General features: G+C 34.4%; 1 protein-coding gene across 1 annotated transcript in view; it reads right to left on the bottom strand.

Annotated features, from left to right (window-relative positions):
- The window catches only part of slc2a15a (solute carrier family 2 member 15a), a 24,766-nt gene extending 159 nt beyond the window's left edge, over nucleotides 1-24,607 (bottom strand). The window contains exons 1-12 of the mRNA NM_001162541.1: nucleotides 24,479-24,607; nucleotides 22,979-23,077; nucleotides 19,999-20,159; nucleotides 16,817-16,941; nucleotides 16,590-16,735; nucleotides 16,378-16,510; nucleotides 14,378-14,565; nucleotides 9,653-9,763; nucleotides 6,338-6,439; nucleotides 4,468-4,543; nucleotides 578-705; nucleotides 1-96 (exon numbers count right to left, since the gene is read on the bottom strand). The exon at nucleotides 1-96 is cut by the window's left edge and continues 159 nt beyond it. Of these exons, the coding sequence (NP_001156013.1) occupies nucleotides 1-96; nucleotides 578-705; nucleotides 4,468-4,543; nucleotides 6,338-6,439; nucleotides 9,653-9,763; nucleotides 14,378-14,565; nucleotides 16,378-16,510; nucleotides 16,590-16,735; nucleotides 16,817-16,941; nucleotides 19,999-20,159; nucleotides 22,979-23,077; nucleotides 24,479-24,523 (1,410 nt within the window). The 5' untranslated portion in view covers nucleotides 24,524-24,607. The remainder of the gene's footprint in view (nucleotides 97-577; nucleotides 706-4,467; nucleotides 4,544-6,337; nucleotides 6,440-9,652; nucleotides 9,764-14,377; nucleotides 14,566-16,377; nucleotides 16,511-16,589; nucleotides 16,736-16,816; nucleotides 16,942-19,998; nucleotides 20,160-22,978; nucleotides 23,078-24,478) is intronic.
- Between the last annotated feature and the right edge of the window lie 51 nt (nucleotides 24,608-24,658).

The raw sequence follows: 24,658 nt of genomic DNA, 5'->3' as shown, positions 1-24,658 counted from the left end.
CTTATTTTTTGTCTCTGGAATGATAATGTACACGTAGATGGCCACTGAAAGACACACGGCGCAGAAAACCAGATAGCAGTAGGACCCAGCAGACATCTGTAGCAGAGAAATAGTATAGCCAAGTTACTCCTTTATAAACAACTGAATTATTTTCAATGCACAAGGAAGACAATGCAAAGAGGCAAGAAGTAGTCAACAATGCACATTTGCCAGCTGCCAGAAGTCTAGAATTTGAGGTTATAATTAAAAATGTAAAATATTTTTGTTACAAAAACACATCGATTTACTTCATAAGACATCCATTAAACCCCTGGAGGCGTATGGGTTAGTTTTGCAAAGATTTATGCACTTTTGGAAGCTTAAAAAATGGCCACTACCCAACATCAATTATATAGCATGGAAGAGCCAAGATAAAATGTGAAACTATTCATGCTGTGTTTGTCTGAAAGAAGAGAGTCATAAATCCCGAGTAAATTATGGGCTAATTTTCACTTTTGTGGGAACTATTTCTTTAAGGCTTTTTTAGTAATCTGCTATTAGCTTTGACTGCTTTCAGTTGCATTGAGTGAAATGTTACCTGAAGGAATGGAAAGATGAAGCCAATGGTGAAGTTGGACATCCAGTTAAGAGATCCTCCAACAGTATAAGCAGCGGGACGGTGGGATTGCTTAAAAAGCTCAGCCGTGATCAGGAACGGAACTCCCGCTAAAAAACAGACACATCCATGGCAATACTATATCAATAATATGAGTAATATCTTCACAGACAGATGGCAATAACTATTTACATAGATAAAAAGTTAAGATTCATTTTCCTTCAGCTCAATCCCTTATTTACCAGGGGTCACCACTGTGGAATGAACCCCATTACTGCGAAACACCCATACACTCTCATTCACACACACTTATACACTATGGCCAATTTAGTTCCGAATGGCCAATCCAATTCACTTATACTGCATGTCTTTGGAATGTGGGAAAACCGGAGCACCCGGATCTTCTTGCTGTGAGGCAACAGTGCTAACCCCTGATCCACCGTGCCACAAGATGTTAAGATATATAAAATATATATTTATTTTTTTTGCCTCAGCTCTATTATCTAAAGCGTTATCCAGCAAATAATCTAAAAATAGGCACCACAATTTTTCAAAGGTTTTTTAAACAACCAGCGAGTAATGGTTTAAAGTAATTTAAAGGTGACCAATTACGCCCCTTTTTACTAGAGTCAACATACTCCACAGATACTCCACATACCTTCAACATACTCCACAGATCCTTTTTATAACTCTTTAAATCTTTTAGGTTTTGATCCAAATTGTGCCTTTTTGGTGATTGTTTCTTTAAATTTAAATGAGCTCCCAGCCAAAGGGAGGGGCTACCTATGCCTCTGTCTCAGTCAGATCGTCACTAATGGCGGGCACTCCCCCTTAGAGGACATGTACAAAGGAAGAATGTCAATCGAACTGTTTCTGCAGACTGTTTTTATGAAGTGTGATCCCAAAAAAAAAAATATATATTTTGACCATTAGAGGCTGCTTATATTCACATGCTGTTGCAACATACCTGTGTTTGAACCCCTTCTAAAGGTTGTTGCATAATTAATGCAAATTTCACTATTTTTTTATTCACTAGTTTCCATTTTAAAAGCTTAAATTTTTATTTATTTTGATTCTTTATTTAACAGGAACAATCAAAGAACTACACTTGAAGTCAAAATTATTAGCACCCCTGAATTATTAGCGCTGCTGTTTATTTTCCCCTCCAATTTCTGTTTAACGGAAAGAAGGTTTTTTTCAACACATTTCTAAACATAATAGTTTTAATAACTCATTTCTAATAACTGATTTATTTTATCCTTACCATGATGACAGTATTATAAATAATATTTTACTAGATATTTTTCAAGACACTCGTATTCAGCTTAAAGTGACATTTAAAGGCTGAACTAGGTTAATTAGGTTAACTAGCCAGGTTAGAGTAATTAGGCAAGTTATTGTATAGCGATGGTTTGTTCTGTAGACTATCTGAAAAAAATCTAACAAGGGGCTAATACTTTTGACCTTTAAATGGTTTTTAAAAAATGAAAACAGTTTTTATTCTAGCCGAAATAAAACAAATAAGACTTTCTCTAGAAGAAAAAATATTATCAGACAAACTGTGAAAATTTCCTTGATCTGTTAAACATCATTTGGGAAATATTTAAAAAAGAAAGAAATTCAAAGGGGGGGTCATAATTCTGAATTTAACAATACATAGCTGTTATATGCTGTGATATCTGCACCCTTAACATTAAACATTTTAATACATTAAAGACAATCTTGTTTATTAAAATATGTTAATAACTATCATATATGTGAGTGCTATTTTAGTACCATTGAGATGGTATTGCATTTTTATTAATATCTTTAAATTATTTGTTTTAAATTTGCTGGTGTCATTTTATTTGGGATTATTTGTCATTTTAAGTAATTTTGTTGTTGTTGTTGTTGTTGTTTTAAAATTTACATACAAACTAGTAAAGCCTTTGGATGTCATTGAAAGGTCAGCATCCACCACCAGGCCAAAAATTCATAAAAATATAAATTTTTCATGTTCAGTTACGCATTTAAGAGTACAACTGCTGCAAAAACTAAAATCAATCTGTTGTTTAAACTGATAAAATACATAAAAGCTAAATATTTGAGATGTACACTCATGCAATTGTATGCACACGCCGCTTTTGCGCAACAGTTCTTGGAGGGAGGATAATAAACTAGCTTTATGAAGTGCTCGTTATCTCAATATGCAGGAAGCAGAGATTGTTCCACTGCTTAAGTTCTAATCCCTTTTGGTTACAAGTGAAAAATAAGGAGGCACAAGGTGTTATTTCAAATGTAATGAATTCAGGAACAAGCCAAGCGATGGCTTCATTATTTGTGCGTGATAATTGCAGCAGGAGGCGCGCTGCAGTTAAATTGATAAGGAACTCTGCTTGTAATTCATTGTTCATGCAGGATTTTGTCTTAAAAAGCCATATTCATCATTGTTTATGAACAATGAGCCATAAAAAATCCTAATTAAAGACGTAATTACACCGATTGAGACTGGGGCCTGAGAATGAATTATAGATTTTGGAGTTGGGTTGGATAATGCATCAACTCAGTAAAGCACTTGTAGTCTCATTCATCACTGTAGCAGAGCTACTCCTCTCTGCTCTTATTGTGTGCATAAACTAGAGGCTGATGCTCATGGCGCTCTAATAGAGGAAAGTACGTACTTAAACTTTCATACTTTGAGCTTTGAAAATCTTCAGTCTCTTCTTCTCAACAGTCAAACGTATTATTGTTGTTATATCAGTTTAATGTCTAGATGCAGTTCATAAATTAACTTAATTATTTATTTACTCTACAGTCTTATTGGTACTATCTAAAAATAACCAAATATTTCACTACATATAAAATTAGTAATCTGATATATTTTTGTGTAAACTAATAAACCCATTAATCTATATTGGTGCAATTTAGCTTCTTATTGTGTGCTCAATGTTAGGCAATGTGCAATTAAATAAAACTATAAAACAAACTATATATAGTTAATAGATATAAATAATAGAATAATAAATATATACATTTTATTTCAGCTAATTGTACTAAAATACTGTAATAATTATACTAAAGTGATCTAAAATACAGATTAATACAAACTGGGACATATTATCATGACAAAAACAAAATAAATTGCTAACTAAACTAAATTACCTAAAAAATCCACATTATCCCAAATACAATTACACCAGCAAATATAAAAAGGTATTAATAAAAATACAATATCATATTAATGATACTAAAATAGCTTATTAACACATTATTTATCAGCACTTAACATATTTTAATGATCAGGACTGTTATTAAATAAAATATACAAAATACATTATTGTAATTAATAATGTATCTTTAATATATTAAAATTTGTAGTATATGATATTAAAATAATCTCAAACTGTTACACCATTTTCCCCAATTGAATTCTAATTATTAGACACCTAAATATACTAAATTTGAAATAAATACATATGTATATCCAACTTTTCATACAATTTTTTAAAAGTTTGAAGATTTTACTAATGTTTAAAAATGTTTGAAAGCCTTAACATTACTATGAACAGTTAAAAGATGAACATATATACATAAATAAAAAGACACATTGTATTTTGTCCACATTATATATGGCCAACTCCTTTTAACACTCAAACAAAATTCTGAAATCAATTCCTCAACTGCTTTTCAAAATTCTACCCCCAGGTGTCGCTATTTCACTATTTGAAGACGTCATCTGGGAATTCAGGGTCAAAGAGCAGACTACTACTCATGCAATTGAGCAGTGCTTCACTAAATGTGTCTAAGCATGACGTAAACGTATGTAGCCATGTACATTCAGCTAGATATAGATTAACAGAAAAAAAGAGTGAAACACACACAAAAAAACTCACCAGGCCCAATGCAGAATCCAGCAATAATCCCAACCACACAGCCCACACTCACATATTTCATGAAAGGAACATGTGTCTGCAAAGATGATGTAATGTTATTAAAGGGATAGTTCACCCAAAAATTTCAATTCTGTCATCATTTACACTCCCTTTACTAGTTTCTTTCTTCTATTGAACGCATAAGGGTGATGCTTTAAAATAATGGTCCATTAGTTAATGTTAATGCATTTATTAACATGAACAAAGAATTAATTATACATTTATTATATTATCTATTCATCTGTGTTAATGCTAGTTAACGCAATTTAAGTTAAATAACATTAGTTCATTTTAGTTCACGTTAACCACAAGGTTTCTACAGGTTTCATTAATTCAAATGTAAGACTTTTTAAAACTATTATGAATGACATTTGAGACTTACACAAGATTTAATGCTAAGGATTTTTTCCAAAGGCCCAGATAAAATATAAAAAAAAACATTAAAAATAATTGTTATTGTAAGGAAGATAGTAAACCATATTGGTAAATAAGGCTTTTATTGAGATGGAATTATAAATGGAATGCAGACCTGTTTAAAATAATGTAAGACCTACAACGCAATATTTTAGTGAACTTAAGACTTTAAGTCCAAAATTTTTTAGGACATTTTAAGACCCCGTGGATACCCTGTAAGGTTAAAAAGCACAACTTCTGATCCAGGAGAGTGGTGTACTATATTTAATCATACTTACATTTACTTGAAAAGCAAAATGCACATGTACATTTATAATAATTTTTAAATGCCTGTTTAAGAGAGAGCAGATTTTTCAACACATTTCTAAACATAATAGTTTTAATAACTCATTTCTAATAACAGATTTATTTATCTTTGTCATGATGACAGTAAATAATATTTGACTAGATATGTTTTTTTACTAGGCAGGATAGGGTAATTAGGCAAGTTATTATTGTATAACAGTGGGTTGTTCTGTAGGCTTTCAAGAAAATAAATAGCTTAAATTGGCTTATAATATTATATACCTTAAAATGTTTTTAAAAAAATTAAAAACTGCTTTTATTCTAGCCAAAATAAAACAAATAAGGCTTTCTCCAAATAAAAACATATTATCAAACGTACTGTAAAAATGTCTTTGCTGTGTTAAACATCATTAAGGAAATATATTAAAAAGAAAAAAATATATATTTTTAATAGCTCTGACTTCAGCTGTATTTTGCTGGCTTTATGCCTAAATCCAAAAAATGTCAGTGAGGCATGAAAATAAAGTACATTTTAAGGACGTTTACAACTTTTTTTAATTAAAACTTTTACTAGATGAAATGATAGTGATTGGATAGGTGTTGGCCCGATTGAGTAGTTTTACATGGACATACAAAATGTTTATGATGATTTTACAATGATTTAAGACCTACAATGCAATATTTCAGTCAATTTAATACTTTAAGGCCTAAAATTTAGATTTTGAAATTTAAGACATTTTAAGACCCAGCAGATACCCTGTAATGTTAAAAGCACAACTTCTGATTTTAGTACTGCATTATTGAACTATAATTAATAAATCTTTTACGTGAGTTTTCATACTTAGTTAATGTTAGTAAATACATGAACTAACGGACCATTATTTTTCTAAAGTGTTGACTTCCATAATATTTTTTCCTACTATGGAAGTTAATGGGTCCCAGCAGGCAGCATTCTTCAAAATATCTTCCTATGTGTTCAACAAAACAAAGAAACTAACAAAAGTTTAAAACCACGTTATGAAGACTAAATTGTGAGGTAATGTTTAAGTGTGAATTCTTAATTATATGCAAAAAATAAATAATTATTTAAAGGCACAGTTTGATTAAGCATTTTTCACTTTATTTCACTTACTTGAAGAATAAGAGATAACGTTATCCCAGCACAACACATTCCCATGACACCAAAACCTCCAATTATCAAAGGTCTTCGTCCAAGACGCTCAATAGTGAAACACTGAAAGACAAAACAAGCCGTTCAATATGAATGCTCACAATAGACTCCTTTTAAAAAAATCTTGTACACATTAATTAGTAACCACTATCTTGAAAGAATGGCTTTATCTGCTTTTTTTTTGAAAGCGAATGTCATGCAAGCATAAAGTGTAACCTTGTTTTTTCATTAAGTGCTCCTAAAATTGAGCGCTAAAGCTGTGCGCTGTTGACTTAAAGGCAGGCGAAGCTGACATAAGAATGAATAGCTGTAATTTTATAACCAATCTCTAGCCTTCCTCTCGTGTGCCATTCGCCTCCCGAGTGAGGGCCAATTGACACTGACAGCAATGAGTTCTTCTGACTAACAGCGCCTCTTTCTCTCCGGTTGCTGCTGGTGCATCACTAAATCCCGGCTAAGCGACGCAACTGGGAGAGAGAGAGACTGTATCTGGCCTTCATTACAGCTCCGAGATGTGACCCAATGAAGGAGGCGGCAAAAACAAGACACATCCGTCTCTCTAGCGCTCATCTTATACAGTGTGTATGTGTGTGTGTGTCTTTTTTATGAGTGTCACTGCAGAAAAATACACACAACGCAAGCTGGAGAAGATTGAGGGTAAAGCTAAATGAAAATGATTGAGATATGAAGAGATGTTCTTCCTCAAATGTAGCAGCTCTAGCAAAGTAATAGAGCAAGTGATACCTAATAAACTATTTTGTGCCACTTTATAACCCTGTCAGATAGTCTTTTAGCTCTATCAATAATTGACGCTGTGAAAATGTTGATATTATATGAAAATTAACCCCTTTATGGCCTGTAATGATCCTTCTTATAGTGAATACACACATCGGCCACTTTATTAGGTATACTTCACTAGTCCCAGATTGGACCGCCTTTTGCTTTCAGAACTGCCTTACTCCTTTGTGGCATGAATTCAACAAGCTACTGGAAATATTTATGACATGGAGCGTTTTTCTGGTGGAAATAGCCATTAAAAGATTGCAACACTGTGGTCATAAAGGGATGGACATGGTCAGCAACAACACTAAGGTAGGCTGTGTAATTGACGCGATGCTCAATTGTAATGGGCAAAAAAGTGTGCCAAGAAAATCTGCCCACACCATTACACTACCACCACCAGCCTGAACCATTGATACAAGGCAGGATGGATCCATGCTTTCATGTTGTTGACGCCAAATTCTGACCCTACCATCCGAATGTCGCAGCAGAAATCAAGACTCATCAGACCAGGCAATGTTTTCCAATCTTCTATTGTCCAATTTTGGTGAGCCTGGTGTGAATTGTAGCAAACAGGAGTGGCATCCAGTGTGGTCTTCTCCTGCTGTAGCCCATCTGCCTCAAGGTTGGACATGTTGTGCGTTCAGAGATGCTCTTTTGCATACCTCTGTTGTAACAAATGGTTATTTGAGTTACTGTTGCCTTTCTGTCAGCTTGAACCAGTCTGGCCATTTTCCTCTCACTTCTGGCATCAACAAAGCATTTGCGCCCATCAACTGCCGCTCACTTGATATGTTCTATTTTTTGCACCATTCTCTGTAAACCCTAGAGGTGGTTGTGTGAGAAAATACCACTAGTTTAGCCGTTTCTTAAATACTCAGACCAGGCGGTCTAGCACCAACAACCATGCCACGTGCAGTCACTTAAATCACCTTTCTTCCTCATTATGATGCTCGGTTTGAACTCCAGCAGATCGTCTTGACCATGTCTACAAGCCTAAATGCATTGAGTTGCTGCCATGTGATTGGCCCATTAGAAATTTGCGTTAACGAGCAGTTAGACAGGTGTACCTAATAAAGTGGCCAGTGAGTGTACGTAATAAGCCTTAAATTTGCTTGTACAGCAAAATACACACACACACACACACACACACACACACACACACACACACACACACACACACACACACACACACACACACACACACACACACACACAAATATATATATATATATATTTATGATATATTTAAGAAAATTATAATTTAGGTTTATTTTATCATAATGTATTAGTACATTAGTAATTTATTTCGCTAGGTTTATGCTTAAAAATTGAAGATGTTTACTACTTTTTTAAAAAAACTAATTAAGTAATACATCAAGTGCTGTCTAATAAACTATTACACTATTATTGAATTACTATACAATACATATAGTATACTTTTATCAATAATTGAAACAATTTTTATGCTGAACTCAGTATACATACAATATAGAAACTCACCCTATGAGGCTGGTAATGAGCCCTGTTTTGCAAACAACAGTTGTTGATGGGAAAAAGTTACACTTTGCAGTAAGGTTCCATTAGTTAGTAAAACCTTTAATGAAAATTAGTTACAACATTTATTAATGATATTTAACAATAATGCATTATTAATGTATTAAAATTATAGTTGTGCTTGGTAACATTAGTTAATGAACTTTGAGTTAACGAGCACTAACAATGAACAGCTTCATTTTCATAAACTAATGTTTACAAAGATGAAAAACTACTGCAATAAATGTATTGTTCATCGTTTATTTATGTAAATTTTTATGATTGTGAGAAATATTGTGTAATATCCTACATCCTGTATGTGCACACTTTGTGTATGGTTTGCTTGCGCAACGTTAACTGTTATATAAGTCTCTTTATAGTAAAAGTCAGCATATTTCAGATGTTAAAAAAGGTTAATTTTCTCAGAGATGGGGAAGGGCATCCGCTGCGTAAAACATATGCTGGATAGGTTGAAAAAAAGGGTTAATATTATTCAATTTATTTCAATTCATCTTTATTTGTAAAGCGCTTTTACAATGTAGACTGTATCAAAGCAGCTTCACATAGATTAACCAGAAAGTACAGTAATAATTATCTATATTTGTTTTGTTATTCGTATGCTTCAGACAAAAAAGCATTGCCACACTGAAAAAAAGACTCAAAGATGATTCATTGGATTTACAAAAAATTTTAAAGGTAAGTGGTTGTAAACAATTTATTTGGGCTGAATTTAAACAAACAAATTAAGTTAAACATTACTAAATTTAATTTGTTTTTTAAAATTCTGCCCAGTGCAATGAACTAAACTTAATTCACTTTAAGGATGTTTACTGTGAAGCAACAAACCATTTGATGTCTAATACTTTGCACCACTACATTACCCTATCAGACCACTATCAATAAATGAAGCAATTTCTACATTCAAGTCTGTGAAGGCGTCTGTAGACTATAAAAACTCACCCCTATGAGGCCTGCAACAATCTCTATAGCTCCAGTTCCAACAGTGGTGTACTGGATCTCAGGGGCCGGGATTCCAGCATTCTGAAAGATGTCGTTGGTGTAAAACCAAATCTGGAGAGAAAAACGAGATGCTGAATGGAAGGATAGTGATTTTGGCTTGTACAGGTGGCATATCAAGACTGCAAACAGTTACGGCGTACAACACTTCAGATTCAATTTGAGAGCTGGAGGGCTGTGTGCGAGGTTAGGCAGGGGGGTAATCAGAGAGAACACAGACGGTTTGAGAGCTGCTGGGACTGTAGAGGACACACACGGCCTGCCTCTCTCCTGCTGCTCATGCTGAAGTCAGCCAAGACTCACCACCTGTCAGCCCCATTTACATTGAACACACACACAGACGCTCGCAGGGTCACCTGCCACCTAAGGGCCCTACAGTCAATGTCATTTAATATTCAAATTGTAATATCAGAACCCCACAGGACAAACTTGCATGGATAGTCCTACTTAGGTTTGATAACAGCAGCTCACAGACTCTGACAAGATGTATATGGTTTGAGGAATCGAGGGTAAGGTTTTTTAAAGTGTCCTTGATAGTACATGTGATATAGCTGTATGCAAGCGCAAAACATCTGCAAAGTTTAAATATGTAGAACATGACAAAATAGAATGATTGTCCTACCAATGAGGAAGCAATTCTGAAGTACCTGAAAGGAGTTGTCAGTATTACTTCCTGTACAAACCTATGTAGGTTTGTAATAGGGCTACACACTATATCATTTCAGCATCGATATCGCAATGTGATTATTCGCAATAGACACATTGTGACTATATGCAATGTTGAGTCTGGATTAAAATCTATCATATCGCAAGTGTTTTTTGAGGCCTGTGACTTTGTGAAGGTTTTAAAAGCATTCAGGTCTAAGAAATTGTACCAACTATAAATTTGACAAATTGATAACAATACATTTTATTAAATTGCTAATAAAACAAAGACTATGAAGTATTATTTTACATTTGATTATTCAACTACTGTATACCTGAATACAGTTCAACTCCTCGGAAAACATTAAAATGCTGTTTATTTAATATGTATCTTTTCATTATTGAATTAATCCATGCTTGTAGATTGTTTCTTATATTTTATTCAGATGCACTCCTATACGGAAACATATTGCATTCCCATAGCAATATATATCGCAAATGTAAAAAAAAAAATCGCAATATTAAATTTTTTCAATATTGTGCAACCCTAGATTGTAACATATTTGCATAATGCCAGCCTATGGTTTTTTATGCCAGTTTTATAACCGCTACTAGGCACAAATGCTGTAGTTGTAGTTGAGGCCTGGAAGAGTTTTGTTTACATGTTGAAAAGATGCATTGATTCTTCATGGCGAAAACAAATTTACTTTGCATGCAATGCTAAAGGATGTAGACTTTGGCTGGTTACATTTTCAGCATGCAAGTTTTCGGTTCTCGTCCAAAAAATTGGAATCAAGAAAAATATGAGCCAAAAAAGGCTATGCATTGGTTTCATTTGTCATCACTGGTTTCACTTGTGAAAGTGGCTTTCACACCGATTGCGGGAAGCACTGCACTATGAAACCCATTCATTTTAATGGCTTTCACTTCGTGAAGGCAGTTTTTTGCTGTGCTGACAAAAGCACAAGTGCAGTGGAGAACACCATTGACTATATAATGCGGCAATGGGATATTTCTATGTGGTTGTTGTTTGGCCTCAGTTGTTTAGATCAGGGGTGCCCAAAATCCTGTCCTGGAGGGCGGGTGTCCTGTAGAATTTAGCTTTTGCTTGCCTAAACATACCTCTATGATGTTTCTAAAAGCCTAATAAAAGCTTAATTAGCTAGCCAAGGTGTGTTTGATTGGGGTTGGAACTAAACTTTGCAGAACACCAGCCCACCAGGACCGAATTTAGGCACCCCAGGTTTAGATCCTTGAATTAATCATTTCATACACTTAAAGGCATAGTTCACCAAAAAATGTAAACTCTGTCATTTACTCATCCTTTATTTGTTTTTTAATTTTTTATGAGTTTCATTATTCAGATAAGCACAAAATAAGATAATTTGAAAAATGTTTGAAAGCTTTAACCAATGCTTTCCATAGTATTTATTTTTTCATACCTTGAAAGTCAATAGATTAGATTAGATTAGATTAGATTAGATTCAACTTTATTGTCATTACACATGTAGAAGTACAATGCAACGAAATGCAGTTTAGGTCTAACCAGCAGTGCAATAGCAGCAAGTGCAGGATACAGGAATAAGTTATAAAGTGCAGTTATAGAAAAACTATGGTGATATTTACAGATGGATGTACTATCAAAATTATATACAGGTGGATAAGCTATGAGCAGATTTACAATATATGAATATATGTGCAGGTTGCTATTAATAATCAGTAGTGTGCAGATAGATAAACATGATTACAAGTGTATATGTTACAATATATGAATATATGTGCAGGGATAGATAAACATGATTACAAGTGTATATCTTACAATATATGAATATATGTACAGGGATAGATAAACATATCTATATACTCATAAACATATCTATATGTGAATACCTGTCACAATAGTGACAGGTATTCAGCTTTCTTTAAAATATCTTCTTTTGAGTTCAACAGAATAAATAAACTCCTAAAGGTTTGGAACCACTTGAGGGAGAGTAAAAAGTGAGTCAATTTTCATTTTTGGGAGAGCCATCTCTTTAAAGAAAGAAACAAAGGTGATGATGTTGTGTGTATTATGAGAAAAGGGAGTGTTTTTGACTTTGAATCAATGAATAAGAAATTTATTTAACATATTTAAAGTAATTGAAATGTTTTAAATATTAATTTTCTTTCTGATTTATTCTGCTGTCCAGCAAGTATAGATTTTTTTAGTGTGGTTCTATATAAACATCTTTGAATGCAGGCTAATTAAATAATGCAGGTCACTCATGTTCGGACACTCCTTGAGTTTTGAAACCTTTGTTTGTAACTTAAACTGATTAAACTGTTTGTAAACTGAACTAATAAGTCACGACTACATAACGTCTTGCCAGAATAATGAATTTTTATTAATTTATTTTGTAAGTTTTGAAAATTAGACATGATCAACACATGACAGAAAGTCTACAAAATATTTTTTTTTTAATGAAACATAGCTTGTGGAATTCTGTAGACTGTCATTGTGAGCAGGGTGCAAATTATACATTGATGATCAGGGGGTCAACTTTTTCGGTAATGTTATTTTGTCTAATACATCCTTCAGTGAATCAAATGTATGTATTTATTTAAATGACATCTGTTTAATTAATAAAACATATTTAATATGTCAGTGTTTTGTGGGATATTTATGCATTTCGACCTACAATATTATCTAATTAGCTATTACTGTAGGTCAAACTATACAAACTATGCATCTAATTTTACTTCACTTTTAGGCTATATGTAGAAACAAACACTTATTTTATATATATATATATATATATATATATATATATATATATATATATATATATATATATATATATATATATATATATATATATATATAAGATAAAAGTGTCTTGTAAATGCTAACCATGTCTATCAGTGTAGAGTAATTGATGAAATTATGAATTCACAGTTTTAAAATCCATTAGTGGTCAAATGTACATTTATATTATCTATAATTTTAATTAGTAATATTCATTTTCAAGATACAGATCAGAGCAAACTATTTCTCACTATTTAGAGGGTTGACCCCCCCCATACATGTTGTTTTGACGTCCTTCAGGGGGGAATCAAGCCTTAACTGGGGGGGTCAATCACCCCAAATCCCCCTGTAATTCGCACCTTGATTGTGAACAACACTGAAAACACTGTCAAATTAGCCAAAATTGAATAAATGATTAAATGAGTGGGGACTATGTATATCTTTGCAAATAAATTCTTTGTGGGTCTCATAATCCTTGATCTCAGGGGAAAAAACATTCTACAGCATATCAATTTTGTACTGTAAACCCTCTAAATCTAATGCTAGAGTGCTTTTTCTAGTTCCTTTATATCCTTAACAGCACAATTTATGTTGAGATGCATGAGAATTTCAATTCATAAATTTGATTCTGATCATAACATATATGCTATAAAAGGGCACTGCATTTGCAATGTTAAGGAAATGGTGCCAGTTAACAGGTCTACCACTACCCCCAATCTTTTGTGTATTCACAATCTGTTAGCTCAGTTGTTAGCTCTGATTTAAAGGGAAATGGTTATATATCAAAAAGATAAAAATTACATCTGCCAAATCACCATAATCACCATCTTAACGATGTAACAATTAAAAAATACATCTAATTTGCTTGAATAATAGCCTATATTTATCAGTGTAGCAGGGCTTTGCAAATTAGATTGCATAAACACTTGGAAAAAAACTATTTGTTAAGCTCTGATGGATAAAGAGTGAGGTTTCTGTCAGCTTGGTTCTCTTAATCATTTGAATAATTAATCTGCAGCTCAGCAAACCATCTAAAGAAGGTAATTCGCCTTCCTGAAGAATAAAGAAACGAGAGCTCTTTAGCCACTTCAAATTCAGGCTTATAGCTAAAGCTTTGCTGCACAGATTGAACTCAGTTTGGTTTCCTGCTGTTTATTTGATGTTGGATGATCTTGTGAGGCTTTAAATAACAACCACATACAGTCAAGTCAATATTTTAACCAGGACGTTAACCTTACCGCATCAATTCCAGACAGCTGCATGCCAATGTTGATGACCACCACAGACAGGACCTGCCAGCGAACAGTGTGGTCCAATATCAGCTGCCAAACAGATATGGTGTCTACTGAGGACAGAGAGCGCTGCTCCTCCTGCATCTCCTCTATCTCTGCCTGGATGTTGCATTTGGCTCTGTACCATTTCAATGCTGCTCAACAAAGAGGACACAAGGTAATGGTTTAATGTTCATCTCTATCAAAGTCTGCAAAGTTTTTAACATGAGGTGATTTTTTATTATTGTGGCATATAACACACATAACCAATTAATGAACTAAATAAAGCAATATATGAAGGCCCATAAAGAAATCTGATATGTGACAATATATGCAAATTACATATATGACATACAAGTTTTATATTTGGATTTCACATGTCAAATATGCAACATATATTTCTAAATATCACAAAAATAGGCATTTACATATTTTCAACAATTGGAATAACAAATATGTACATATTTGTACAAACACATTAGCTCAAATTTATTTGTGTTCACCTATTGGCATACGTATACAGTTGAAGTCAGAATTATTAAACCCCCTTTTGAATTTTTTTTTCTTTTCTAAATATTTCCCAAATGATGCTTAACCGAGCAAGGAATATTTCACAGTATGTCTGATAATATTTTTTCTTCTGGAAAAAGTCTTATTTTTTTGATTTCGGATACAATAAAAGCAGTTAAAAAAATTTTAAACACCATTTTAAGGTCAAAATTATTAGCCCCTTTAAGCTATTTATTTTTTGACAGTCTACAGAACAAACCATCATTATACAATGACTTGCCTGTTTATTCTTACCTGCCTAGTTAACCTAATTAACCTAGTTAAGCCTTTAAATGACACTTTAAGCTGTATGGAAGTGTCTTAAAAAATATCTAGTCAAATATTATGTACTGTCATCATGGCAAAGATAAAATAAATCAGTTATTAGAAATTAGTTATTAAAACTATTATGTTTAGAAATGTGATGAAAAAATCCTCTCTGTTAAACAGAAATTGAGGAAAAAATAAACAGGGGGGCTAATAATTCTGACTTCAACTGTATATGGTTGAAAAAACACTGACAACCTTTTTTTTTTGCAATATTTTGTTAATATATGTGAAATCCAAATATGGACGTGTGGGCCATAAATGCAATTTGCATATATTTACTTGTATCAGATTTCTATATGGGCACTGACCTATGTTGGCCAGTGGCAAAAGACACTTTATCTCATCAAGTTTGTTACCCCACTGGCATTTTGACCAATTGAATATTTTCAGTCACTGTCATGGAATACATGAAAAGATGCTATAATCTTATAAATGTTTGCATCGATTGGTATCTGATTGTGTGGTATGATTGATAATAAATGTACTCAAAAAGCACAATTGTACAAGATATTAGACTATGAGAAAATTTGCATACAGTATTTAGGTTCATCCCATTTTTTGTTATTTTAAACCCCCAGAATTAATTTTATTAATATATTATTAATTTATTTTGTGTTTTATGATTAAAGCTTAACACCTTATTTAGGCTTAATGCCTTATTTATCAGGGGTCACCATAGCATATGTTTTACACAGCGGTTGCCCTTTTTTCCAGCCATAACCCAGTATTGAGAAACACTCATACACTCTCACATTCACACACACTCTCCTACACTATGGCCAATTTAGTTCATTCAATTCACCTATGTGGACGGGGAAACTGATGCACCAGGAGGAAAGAACATGCAAACTTCCCACAGAAATGCCAACTGGCCCAGCCAGGACTCAAATCAGTAACAGTTTTGCTGTGAGGCAACAGTGCTAACCACTAAGCCACCATGCTGTATTTATTAAACAAATAATTGTATTCATAAAATATAAACTGTAAAGTAAAAAAACAGGGCAAATTTGATCAACAGAAAGTTTTGCATTTAGAAATGTACAGTATGTAAAGTGTTTCAAATTCTTAATCAAAAGCATTTCTCTCACCAGTGATAGTAGCGTGAACATTATGCTTCTCAATCAACAGGTAGCGAGGACTTTCTGGAAACCACGGTAAGAGCATCAGCTGGATAAAGGTGGGGACAACCACAAGAGAAAGAAACAAAGGCCAGTGCTCCTCCTGTCAATCAAAACAGAAAATATATATATTTAATAATATTCATTAATTAATAATTATTAACAGTAATTCAGTGTTTTACCTTTCCCAAAAGTTCATGCAGGCCCAGAACTTGAGCTAAGAAAACCCCAGCGCAAATGAAAATGCTGGGCATGAGCCCCAAGAAGCCTCTCAGGTTTTTAGGAGCGATCTCTCCCAGGTACATGGGCACCACACTGAGAGAGATACCTGGAAGGTGAAGACCAGAAAAGCATATCAAAGCCCATTCACGTCAAGTCATACTTTCTCATGCCTGCTTCTGTTTTATACCTGAATGTATTCCTGTCACAAAACGGCCAAAGATGACCATTTCAGGTGAGCTACAGATTCTGCTGAACCCCATGAGTGTCGCCGCCAAAAACACCAGTGCAGTGGAGTTGACCACTGTTCCTTTCCTGCAAAAGCAAACACTGTGAAGTCCTGCACTGGCACTGCTCATTAAGCCAGGACAGTCATGCTCAATAGCCGGCCACCTGGGAGTTTAACTATCAAAACCAGATAAGTGATGTTCCATGACAGTGCCGCTGGGTGAAATAGCTGCATTCCTTGATTAGTTCTATCAAGTTGTAAACTTTCCTCCTGATTTACAGACGGCTGCACCGTGTTCTGCGTTATGATCACCTTACCGCTATAAAACATTTTGCTGGACTGAAATTGATTAGAACAATAAATAGGGTCATGAATCATCGTCTTTCATTTGCATTTAAATGTCTGCAGTCAAATCTAGTGGCGCCACTCATAGACACTCAGAACAGACGAGGCAGAAGTCCTTGGAGAGCACAAAAAAGAAGCGTAAGCTATGGCTAACATAGTGAATGAACATAATTACAAAGTGGTAATTGAACAGCTTTGTCTTTATATAATAATACAACATGCTTCCACAATAAAAAAAAAAAAAATCGAAATTTGGCTGAGGTCATATGAAGGGATGTTTTTTCTACAAATTTAATTTCTGTCATTATTCATGGCTATTATATTTATGCTTATTTAGTTGCAAACCTTGAAGCAGGAAATCTGAATAATGGACTAGAGTCTATATATGTTACAATTAATACACATAGAAACTTTGAGGCTTCAAAGAAGACACATGGCATCTAATAGTCCCATAAAAAAGTGGTCCATGTGACAAAGCATCAGAAGACTTGGTATACCCTTGTATTAGGGCTGCACAATATTGGAAAAATCGAACATTATGATGTTTTGTTATTCTGCAAAACATATACTTTAGTGCACTATTAAGTATAATTTCACCAGATGACAATATTTCTATTTGGACAGAATTGATAATGTTAGATTGATCAGGATTATGTTGTATGTAATCTACAAGCATAAATAATTACAATAAAGAAAAAGATACACTTAAAATAAACAGTGTTGTATTGTCTTTCAGAGTCTAACAATATTCATGTACAGTAATTGAAGAATAAAAATAAAAAAAATTTAATAAAACATGTCATTATTAAAGCTTTTAATGGCTAAATGATGCTAAACATGCAAATAATAAATTATAATACAAACTTAACATTGCAAATCCTGCAATGTGACTATTGCGAATGAACACATTGCGATATTGATGCGGTTTCGATATGTTGTGCAGCCCTACTTTGTAATTTAGTTCAGATGGGCCAAATCAAAAGATAAAAAAAAGATTTCGATTAATTTCGATTTTGGAAATTATTAAAGATCCACTGTGCAAAATGTGCTTTCTGTAATTGATACCAATACAGTTAAATCAGCTGAGAATTCATGAATATCATTATAATGTCATTACAGCACCAGGAATTCCTTCAATGTGCACAAACAAAAACATGCTGCAAGGAAACACCTGAATTAAAAGGGCAAAATCCTGACTATCATGACAAAACAAAAGTATGTTTGTGCATCTTATAACACCATACCCTGTTTTTGGATTGTATAGATGTATCTGGCCCATGCTTCATATTTCAGTACATTTGGAAGTGGGCCATGGGTAATATGACAGTATTCACACTTGTTTTAATCCATAGATATATACACTAAATACTGCATACGGGCCCTGAGCTTGCGACAATAGCGCCGCCACATTTGTAAAGTGCTCCCAGTACAAATGTCTTTCAAATGCACCAGTCAACCGCAATGCCAATGTGAAGATGCTGGACTTTAGTGCTGTGTATGGGTGTAGTAACGAGCAAACGAAGAAAACAAAGCACAAAGGCAGAACATTTCATAGGAAAGATTTCATTTTTTACATTTTTGTATGTTACGAACTTTTGTGCTAAACAAGTATTGATAATAATACAATCACTTAGTGCGCTGATCATAAGGAAAGTAGCACCAACTCGCACTAAAAATCAGACTTATGCTAGTTTGTAAGTGAATGAGTCGTTCATAACGGGGATTCATTCACAAACGAATCACCTTCTCCGTTAGAATAAGAAGTGAAAGTAGGAGAGAGGGTGTTTCAGGACACGAATTAAATCACATTTAACGGTGAAGGAGGATAATACATTTCCATGCACACAAACACATGCTCTTTGTCGGCAATGCCCATGCGATCACTTATCCATCGATGTAGAAAAGTTACGTAAAGTTATAGTTTTCGGAATGTAAAAAAATATTTGCGTACTGACCACTGGGAAAACTCCCGATCATAGATGTATATATGTGTATATATCTCTGGCTCTGGATGTCCAGTCCTCCACTGTACCTTGGTCACTCATTCATTTCAAAGGAGCGCTAACGCTAATAGTGGCTCTATTGACGCATTCCTTCCAAAAGACAACAACATGGTAAGCGACATCTAATGTAAATATCTATGATTTTATTCAACAGCACTAACAAAGCACTTTTTATGGTACTTATCTCAGCTTTAAAGCTCGAAATCACTATTCCCCCTTGCGTGAATATTGTGACCCTTATGTTATTTAAAATATCTGTAGTATTCCATAGTCTGGGTATATTCTAAATATAAATCAAAATCGTTTTACTTTCACTAAAACTACTTTCACGTGTGTTCTGAAGATCAGCATGAGTAAATGATGATAGAATTTTGAACCAACCATTTAAATGTTTTGGCTTAGAGCACATGATACTTATCTCAGCTTTAAAGCTCGAAATCACTATTCCCCCTTGCATGAAAATAGTGACCCTTATGTTATTTAAAATATCTGTAGTATTCCATTCAGGAAAACTAAGTCATACTTATCTTAAGTATTAGTAAGAATTTTTTATTTTTTTGGTTGAAGGAACTAATAAGGAACAAAGATGTTTTGAACCTAGTGGACTAAACTGCTCTTTTCCAGAGTGCAAACAAGGCCATTTACAAGGCAAAGGCAAAGTCGTTGAGTGCGGTCAGCGAGGTCATGTGAGGTGACAGATGAGAAAGAATCTACCTCGCTGGCCTTGACACTCAGAGGAATTGCTGGCAGAATGACCACACCATGCCAGATGTTACGGGTCTCCTCCTGACTTACCTTCCAAATCTGGTGACCAGTGTGCCCACCATTAAAGAGCCAATCAAGCCTCCAATCGCAAACACAGAAACGGTGAGGGAATACATGAGCGTCAGGGCCTCCTCGTTCAGTCCAGTTCCATTCCGACTTACCACTGTACGGTTATAGAACTCTTTAATGTACTGTTGTGTGACAAGGAGACAGAAAAAGATAAAAATATAAATATAAGGATAGATAAATATTAGATAGTTAAACCAAAAATACCCAGCAAGCATTTTTTGTTTTTAAAAGATGTCTAAAAGATGTCTGAACATAGTCGTCTTGGCTAAAACAAGGCTGAATTTGGGCTGTCAGTGAAAATCTAACAGGCCAAAACTAGACTCATCATCCAATAAACAGAAATGAATGATTGCACATATAAAGTCTGTCTAATCTGTCTATTTGTGACTAGTCTAGTTTTGGGTTATTCTTAGATGTCTATTAGATTTTCACTGACACCCCAAGTTTAGCCTTGTTTTAGCCATGCTGTCTACGTTTAGATGTCTATTAAACGTCTATTAAAAACAAAAATCGTTTTCTGGGTACTGTTAACATTTTCTCTTCATTATTCTGGTAAAAAAATACTGGATTTTCTTTCTTCAGTGGAGTTTTGAGGGATATTTGAGAGGGGTCTGGCTGCAGACTCGGTGCAGATGCAATCTGAGTTGCATGTAATGCTTTAGGGCGTACTCACACTATGCGTACTCACACTATGCGTACTCAGCCCTAATCTACTATAAATAGCCACAGTTTTCAGTTCACTTTATCTTCGTTTGGAAGAAACCCCCCTCCTCCCCTATTCTCCTCCTTTACCTGTGATTGGGCGGCACGGCGGCCCAGTGGTTAGCACTGTGAGCCACACAGCAAAAACACTGCCGGCCCTGGTTCCACAGGACCGGTGGGTGTTTCTGTGAGGAGTTTGTATGTCCTCCCCGTGTCCGTGTGGGTTTTCCCCGGGTTCTCCGGTTTCCTCCCACCATCCAAAGACATTCAACATGCATAACAATCAAGCTTGTCTAATCCCTTGCGTTCCCTTAGCTACAGCAGCAGGGGAGTTCTGAGATCCACCGAGCTCAGGCTCCCCTCTTGCTCTGCCAACGGGAGGAAGCCCCGGGCTCGAGGAGCCCTTGAGCTCGGGGCTCGCTCATGGGACAGCATGCCAAACAAGCTTTTGTAAATCATCAGCTAAGTGTGAACTCTTGAAACACAAACTGTCGTAGTTTATTATAGACGAAAATTCCTCATTGCATGACAGCTGCACCTTCAGCAAACCTCCTAATTCCTATAGCACAAGGACTTTATGAATGTTTATGAGCGTCAAACGTGGCGGATCTGTTCGGCGAAATATTTGACTGTGTGTCACTGCATCCCAAAAGACTAAAACAAAATAACTGAAGAAATCTCCACTGTGCTGAGCGAAAGCGCTTACTGAACAGCGCATCATCGATGACGTAAGCGTGCCCAGGCCCGAATGTAATGTTAGTGCGGGCCATCGAGGACACGGGAGGGGGGACAAGCATGCTTTTGCCTCGTTAAAGGCAACTGTACATAGTGTGAGTACGCTTTTAGAATGGGCTCACCTAACCCCACCCCTAACTCTACCCGTCACAGTGATGTCACTAGCTCTATTGTGTGTATTGTGTCTGACATTGCACCTCTGAGAGATGCATAAAGGCTGCATCCAGATACTATTGGGATATTTCAGTATTTTCTATATATTGCAAATGGACAGAGACTGTAAAACTACTAAATATTCACAACAATAACAAAAAAACACTATATAAATGTCATGAATTCTACATATGACTACTTATGAGTACTCTGCCAAAGAACTAGTCATAAAGATTTGGAAATAAATGGGGGTGAATTTATTTTTTTGGTCTTTTCTTAAATAGGAAACATCATATTGAATAGTAACTCCAAATGTCAGTAACTTACCTTTTCTTCAGATTTTCAAAGTTATATTCAGTGGATCTAGTTGTCTTGTGACAAGCTTTTCTTTCTTTCGTCTCTTTCCATGTCACTCACTCTCTTCTTTTCCTGTACTTTAAGGTCACGTTCTAATTTAATTCCAGTCTATGTACCTTTTCCGTTCCATACCAAATTAATTCAAGCTGGAACGCTGCGGGATCATTTAATAGACTTGGGAAAACTCCAAACATTGTCTTTTTAATTTGCTCAACAACAGATGTGACTGAAGTAAAACTTTTGAAATTAGCGATAATATTAATGGGGCTTCTGCTTCAAAATCATATCTTTGTTTTAATTGTATTTTTTTGGGGGAGATTTCTATGTTTGAATCCTCTTTTTTAGTAGTGATGTTCCAAGAAAAAACAGCACGAAAACAAAGCCACTTAAGTAGGGTATATAACAGCCAGTCAGGAGACCAGACAGGAAAATTTAAATATTTTCGTCATTAACAGGCTAATGGGGCAGGGCAAATAGGTCCCTACTTATATACATGAAGAGCTGCTAGAGGCAACCACTGCAGAACAGAATGCCTGATAAGCCAAGATGAACAAATAACATCTAACTGAGTCATCTGCAAAAAAAAAAATGAAAATAATACACTTTGTTCCTTCAAGTTTCTGAAGAAAGTCAAAGGATAAGTTTTCATTTTTGTTACATGTCCTTATGCTATGCAACATTCCCAAAAAATATTACTATGTATAGATGTTCTCACATTGCATTTCAAAATATACATTTATTTTAACATTTGTACTCCAGAAATCCCTGTTGAGTTCACACTCAAATACAAAAATGCATAGAATGCACAGAATCATGTTAAAGCAACATTCCCTGAGATCTTGAGTCAGTAGAGCTTCTGTTCAGGCCATTATTTTTATTCTGTCTCTGACGTGCATCTCTCTACTGGAAGCCATATTTAAGAAAGATCGTTATGAATGGAAGTGTATTGGCTGTTTTGATGGAATAAATGGGTCAGTTACTGAGTTGGTCTTACCCCAGCAGGAGAGTTGACCACAGCTAAGTTGTATCCATAGAGCATTGAGCTACCAAACGAGGTAAGGAAAGCCACTGCCAGCAGAGATGAGGTAAGATGCTATTAAAAAGAAATGAGAAAACAATATGATAAATGTCTGATTGAAAAGAACTCATACTTTGTGTAAGAGCTTTGTTTTTCAAAACATGATAAATATATAAAGCTGATCTTTTTTGTTTTGTAGGTTGATATTGTAAATGTAAACATATTTTCCTTTTTCTGAAAGCATTAAGTTTTTTCAGTCCTATAAGTTTTTTTTTTTCATTTTAAAACACAAAGAAACATTTAAATAAACAGATTTCTGTCCCTGCACCAAATATGCGTTTACCCCAAAATTTTGATTCTTCATTAGGAGGTCATAAAAGAAAAAAATATTTAAATCCAAGTCTTCCAGAAAAATACAGCTACTATATATAATGAACAGATTTTATTTGGTATTTCATTCACATTTAAATTTTAATCTAAATAGAGTTTGCAGCATTCAAATTTGGTCATGAAAGTGGCATCATGCTTGCTTGACCCATGAAACTCAATATGTGAATAAAAGACCAAATTAAATCTCTTCATGAGATTAGATTATACCAATCAACTGAACTACATTATTTATACTCTTTATAGACATTTTAAGAGTAAAAAAGTCTGGGTATATTCTAAATATAAATCAAAATCGTTTAACTTTCACTAAAACCACTTTCACGTGTGTTCTGAAGATCAGCATGAGTAAATGATGATAGAATTATTGAACCAACCATTTAAATGTTTTGGCTTAGAGCACATGTAGCTCTGATGTCATAGAATTACATTCTAATTTCAGACATTCTTATAGGTATATACTGTAGGTTTACATTTCCATGTCCATTAGACTGGTTTACTGTTTAATGTGTGTGTGGCATACACAGAATATATATTTTAAAAGACATTTCACTTTTTGAATATAAACATTTTGTTTTATAGTGATCCTAAAATTTTGAGGCAATTGTTAAATTCTGAACAGAATAGATTTCCCAACTTCACGGTGTGACTTCAGTAGTCGTTACACTTCAGATCATGAGTGGAAAACCTAATTTGTCCCACTAAGTGGTCAGATACAGTTGCTTATGTATAGTCCCACACGTGAGAGAAGATGCTGAAAAAATGTCTTGTGACAAGAACTTAATGCCTTTTCTTTTTCCAACACTGCATAACAAACAAAAGAAAAGCATATAAGAGTAAAAACTTAAATGAAACAATAAATGTTACTGATTTAAAATACATTTTGAAATCTATTGTTACAAAACCTTCTTCCACCAAAACGTTAACAGCCTGTTAAAATTTTGTAAATGCAATGGAAGAGTTAGAATCGAGAATATGGCAATCAATAATATATGGCTTAAGAGAATTATAAAACAGCAAAAACAAACGAATAAATCTGCTTTAAATAACAAATTGAGATTATTAAATAGTGATAAAATAGTTACTCACCGATGTTATTTTGCCTGAACTCATAATTAACACTTCTTCGGCCATTTTAAAGTTCTTTAAAAGTTACAAGGCTTCCTGACAAAAAAAAGTATTAAGTTTAGTTAGTTACTACTGGCCGTCTGTTAGTGCTACCGGTTTCACCATCGACTTCATTTTGGACTTGAGGGTGTGGTCACAGCG

This window comes from Danio rerio, chromosome 13, assembly GCF_049306965.1.
Source record: "Danio rerio strain Tuebingen ecotype United States chromosome 13, GRCz12tu, whole genome shotgun sequence".
Taxonomy (NCBI): Eukaryota; Metazoa; Chordata; class Actinopteri; order Cypriniformes; family Danionidae; genus Danio; species Danio rerio.
Note: the sequence above shows the minus strand (reverse complement) of the source record. Positions and strands in the feature narration are given on the sequence as shown.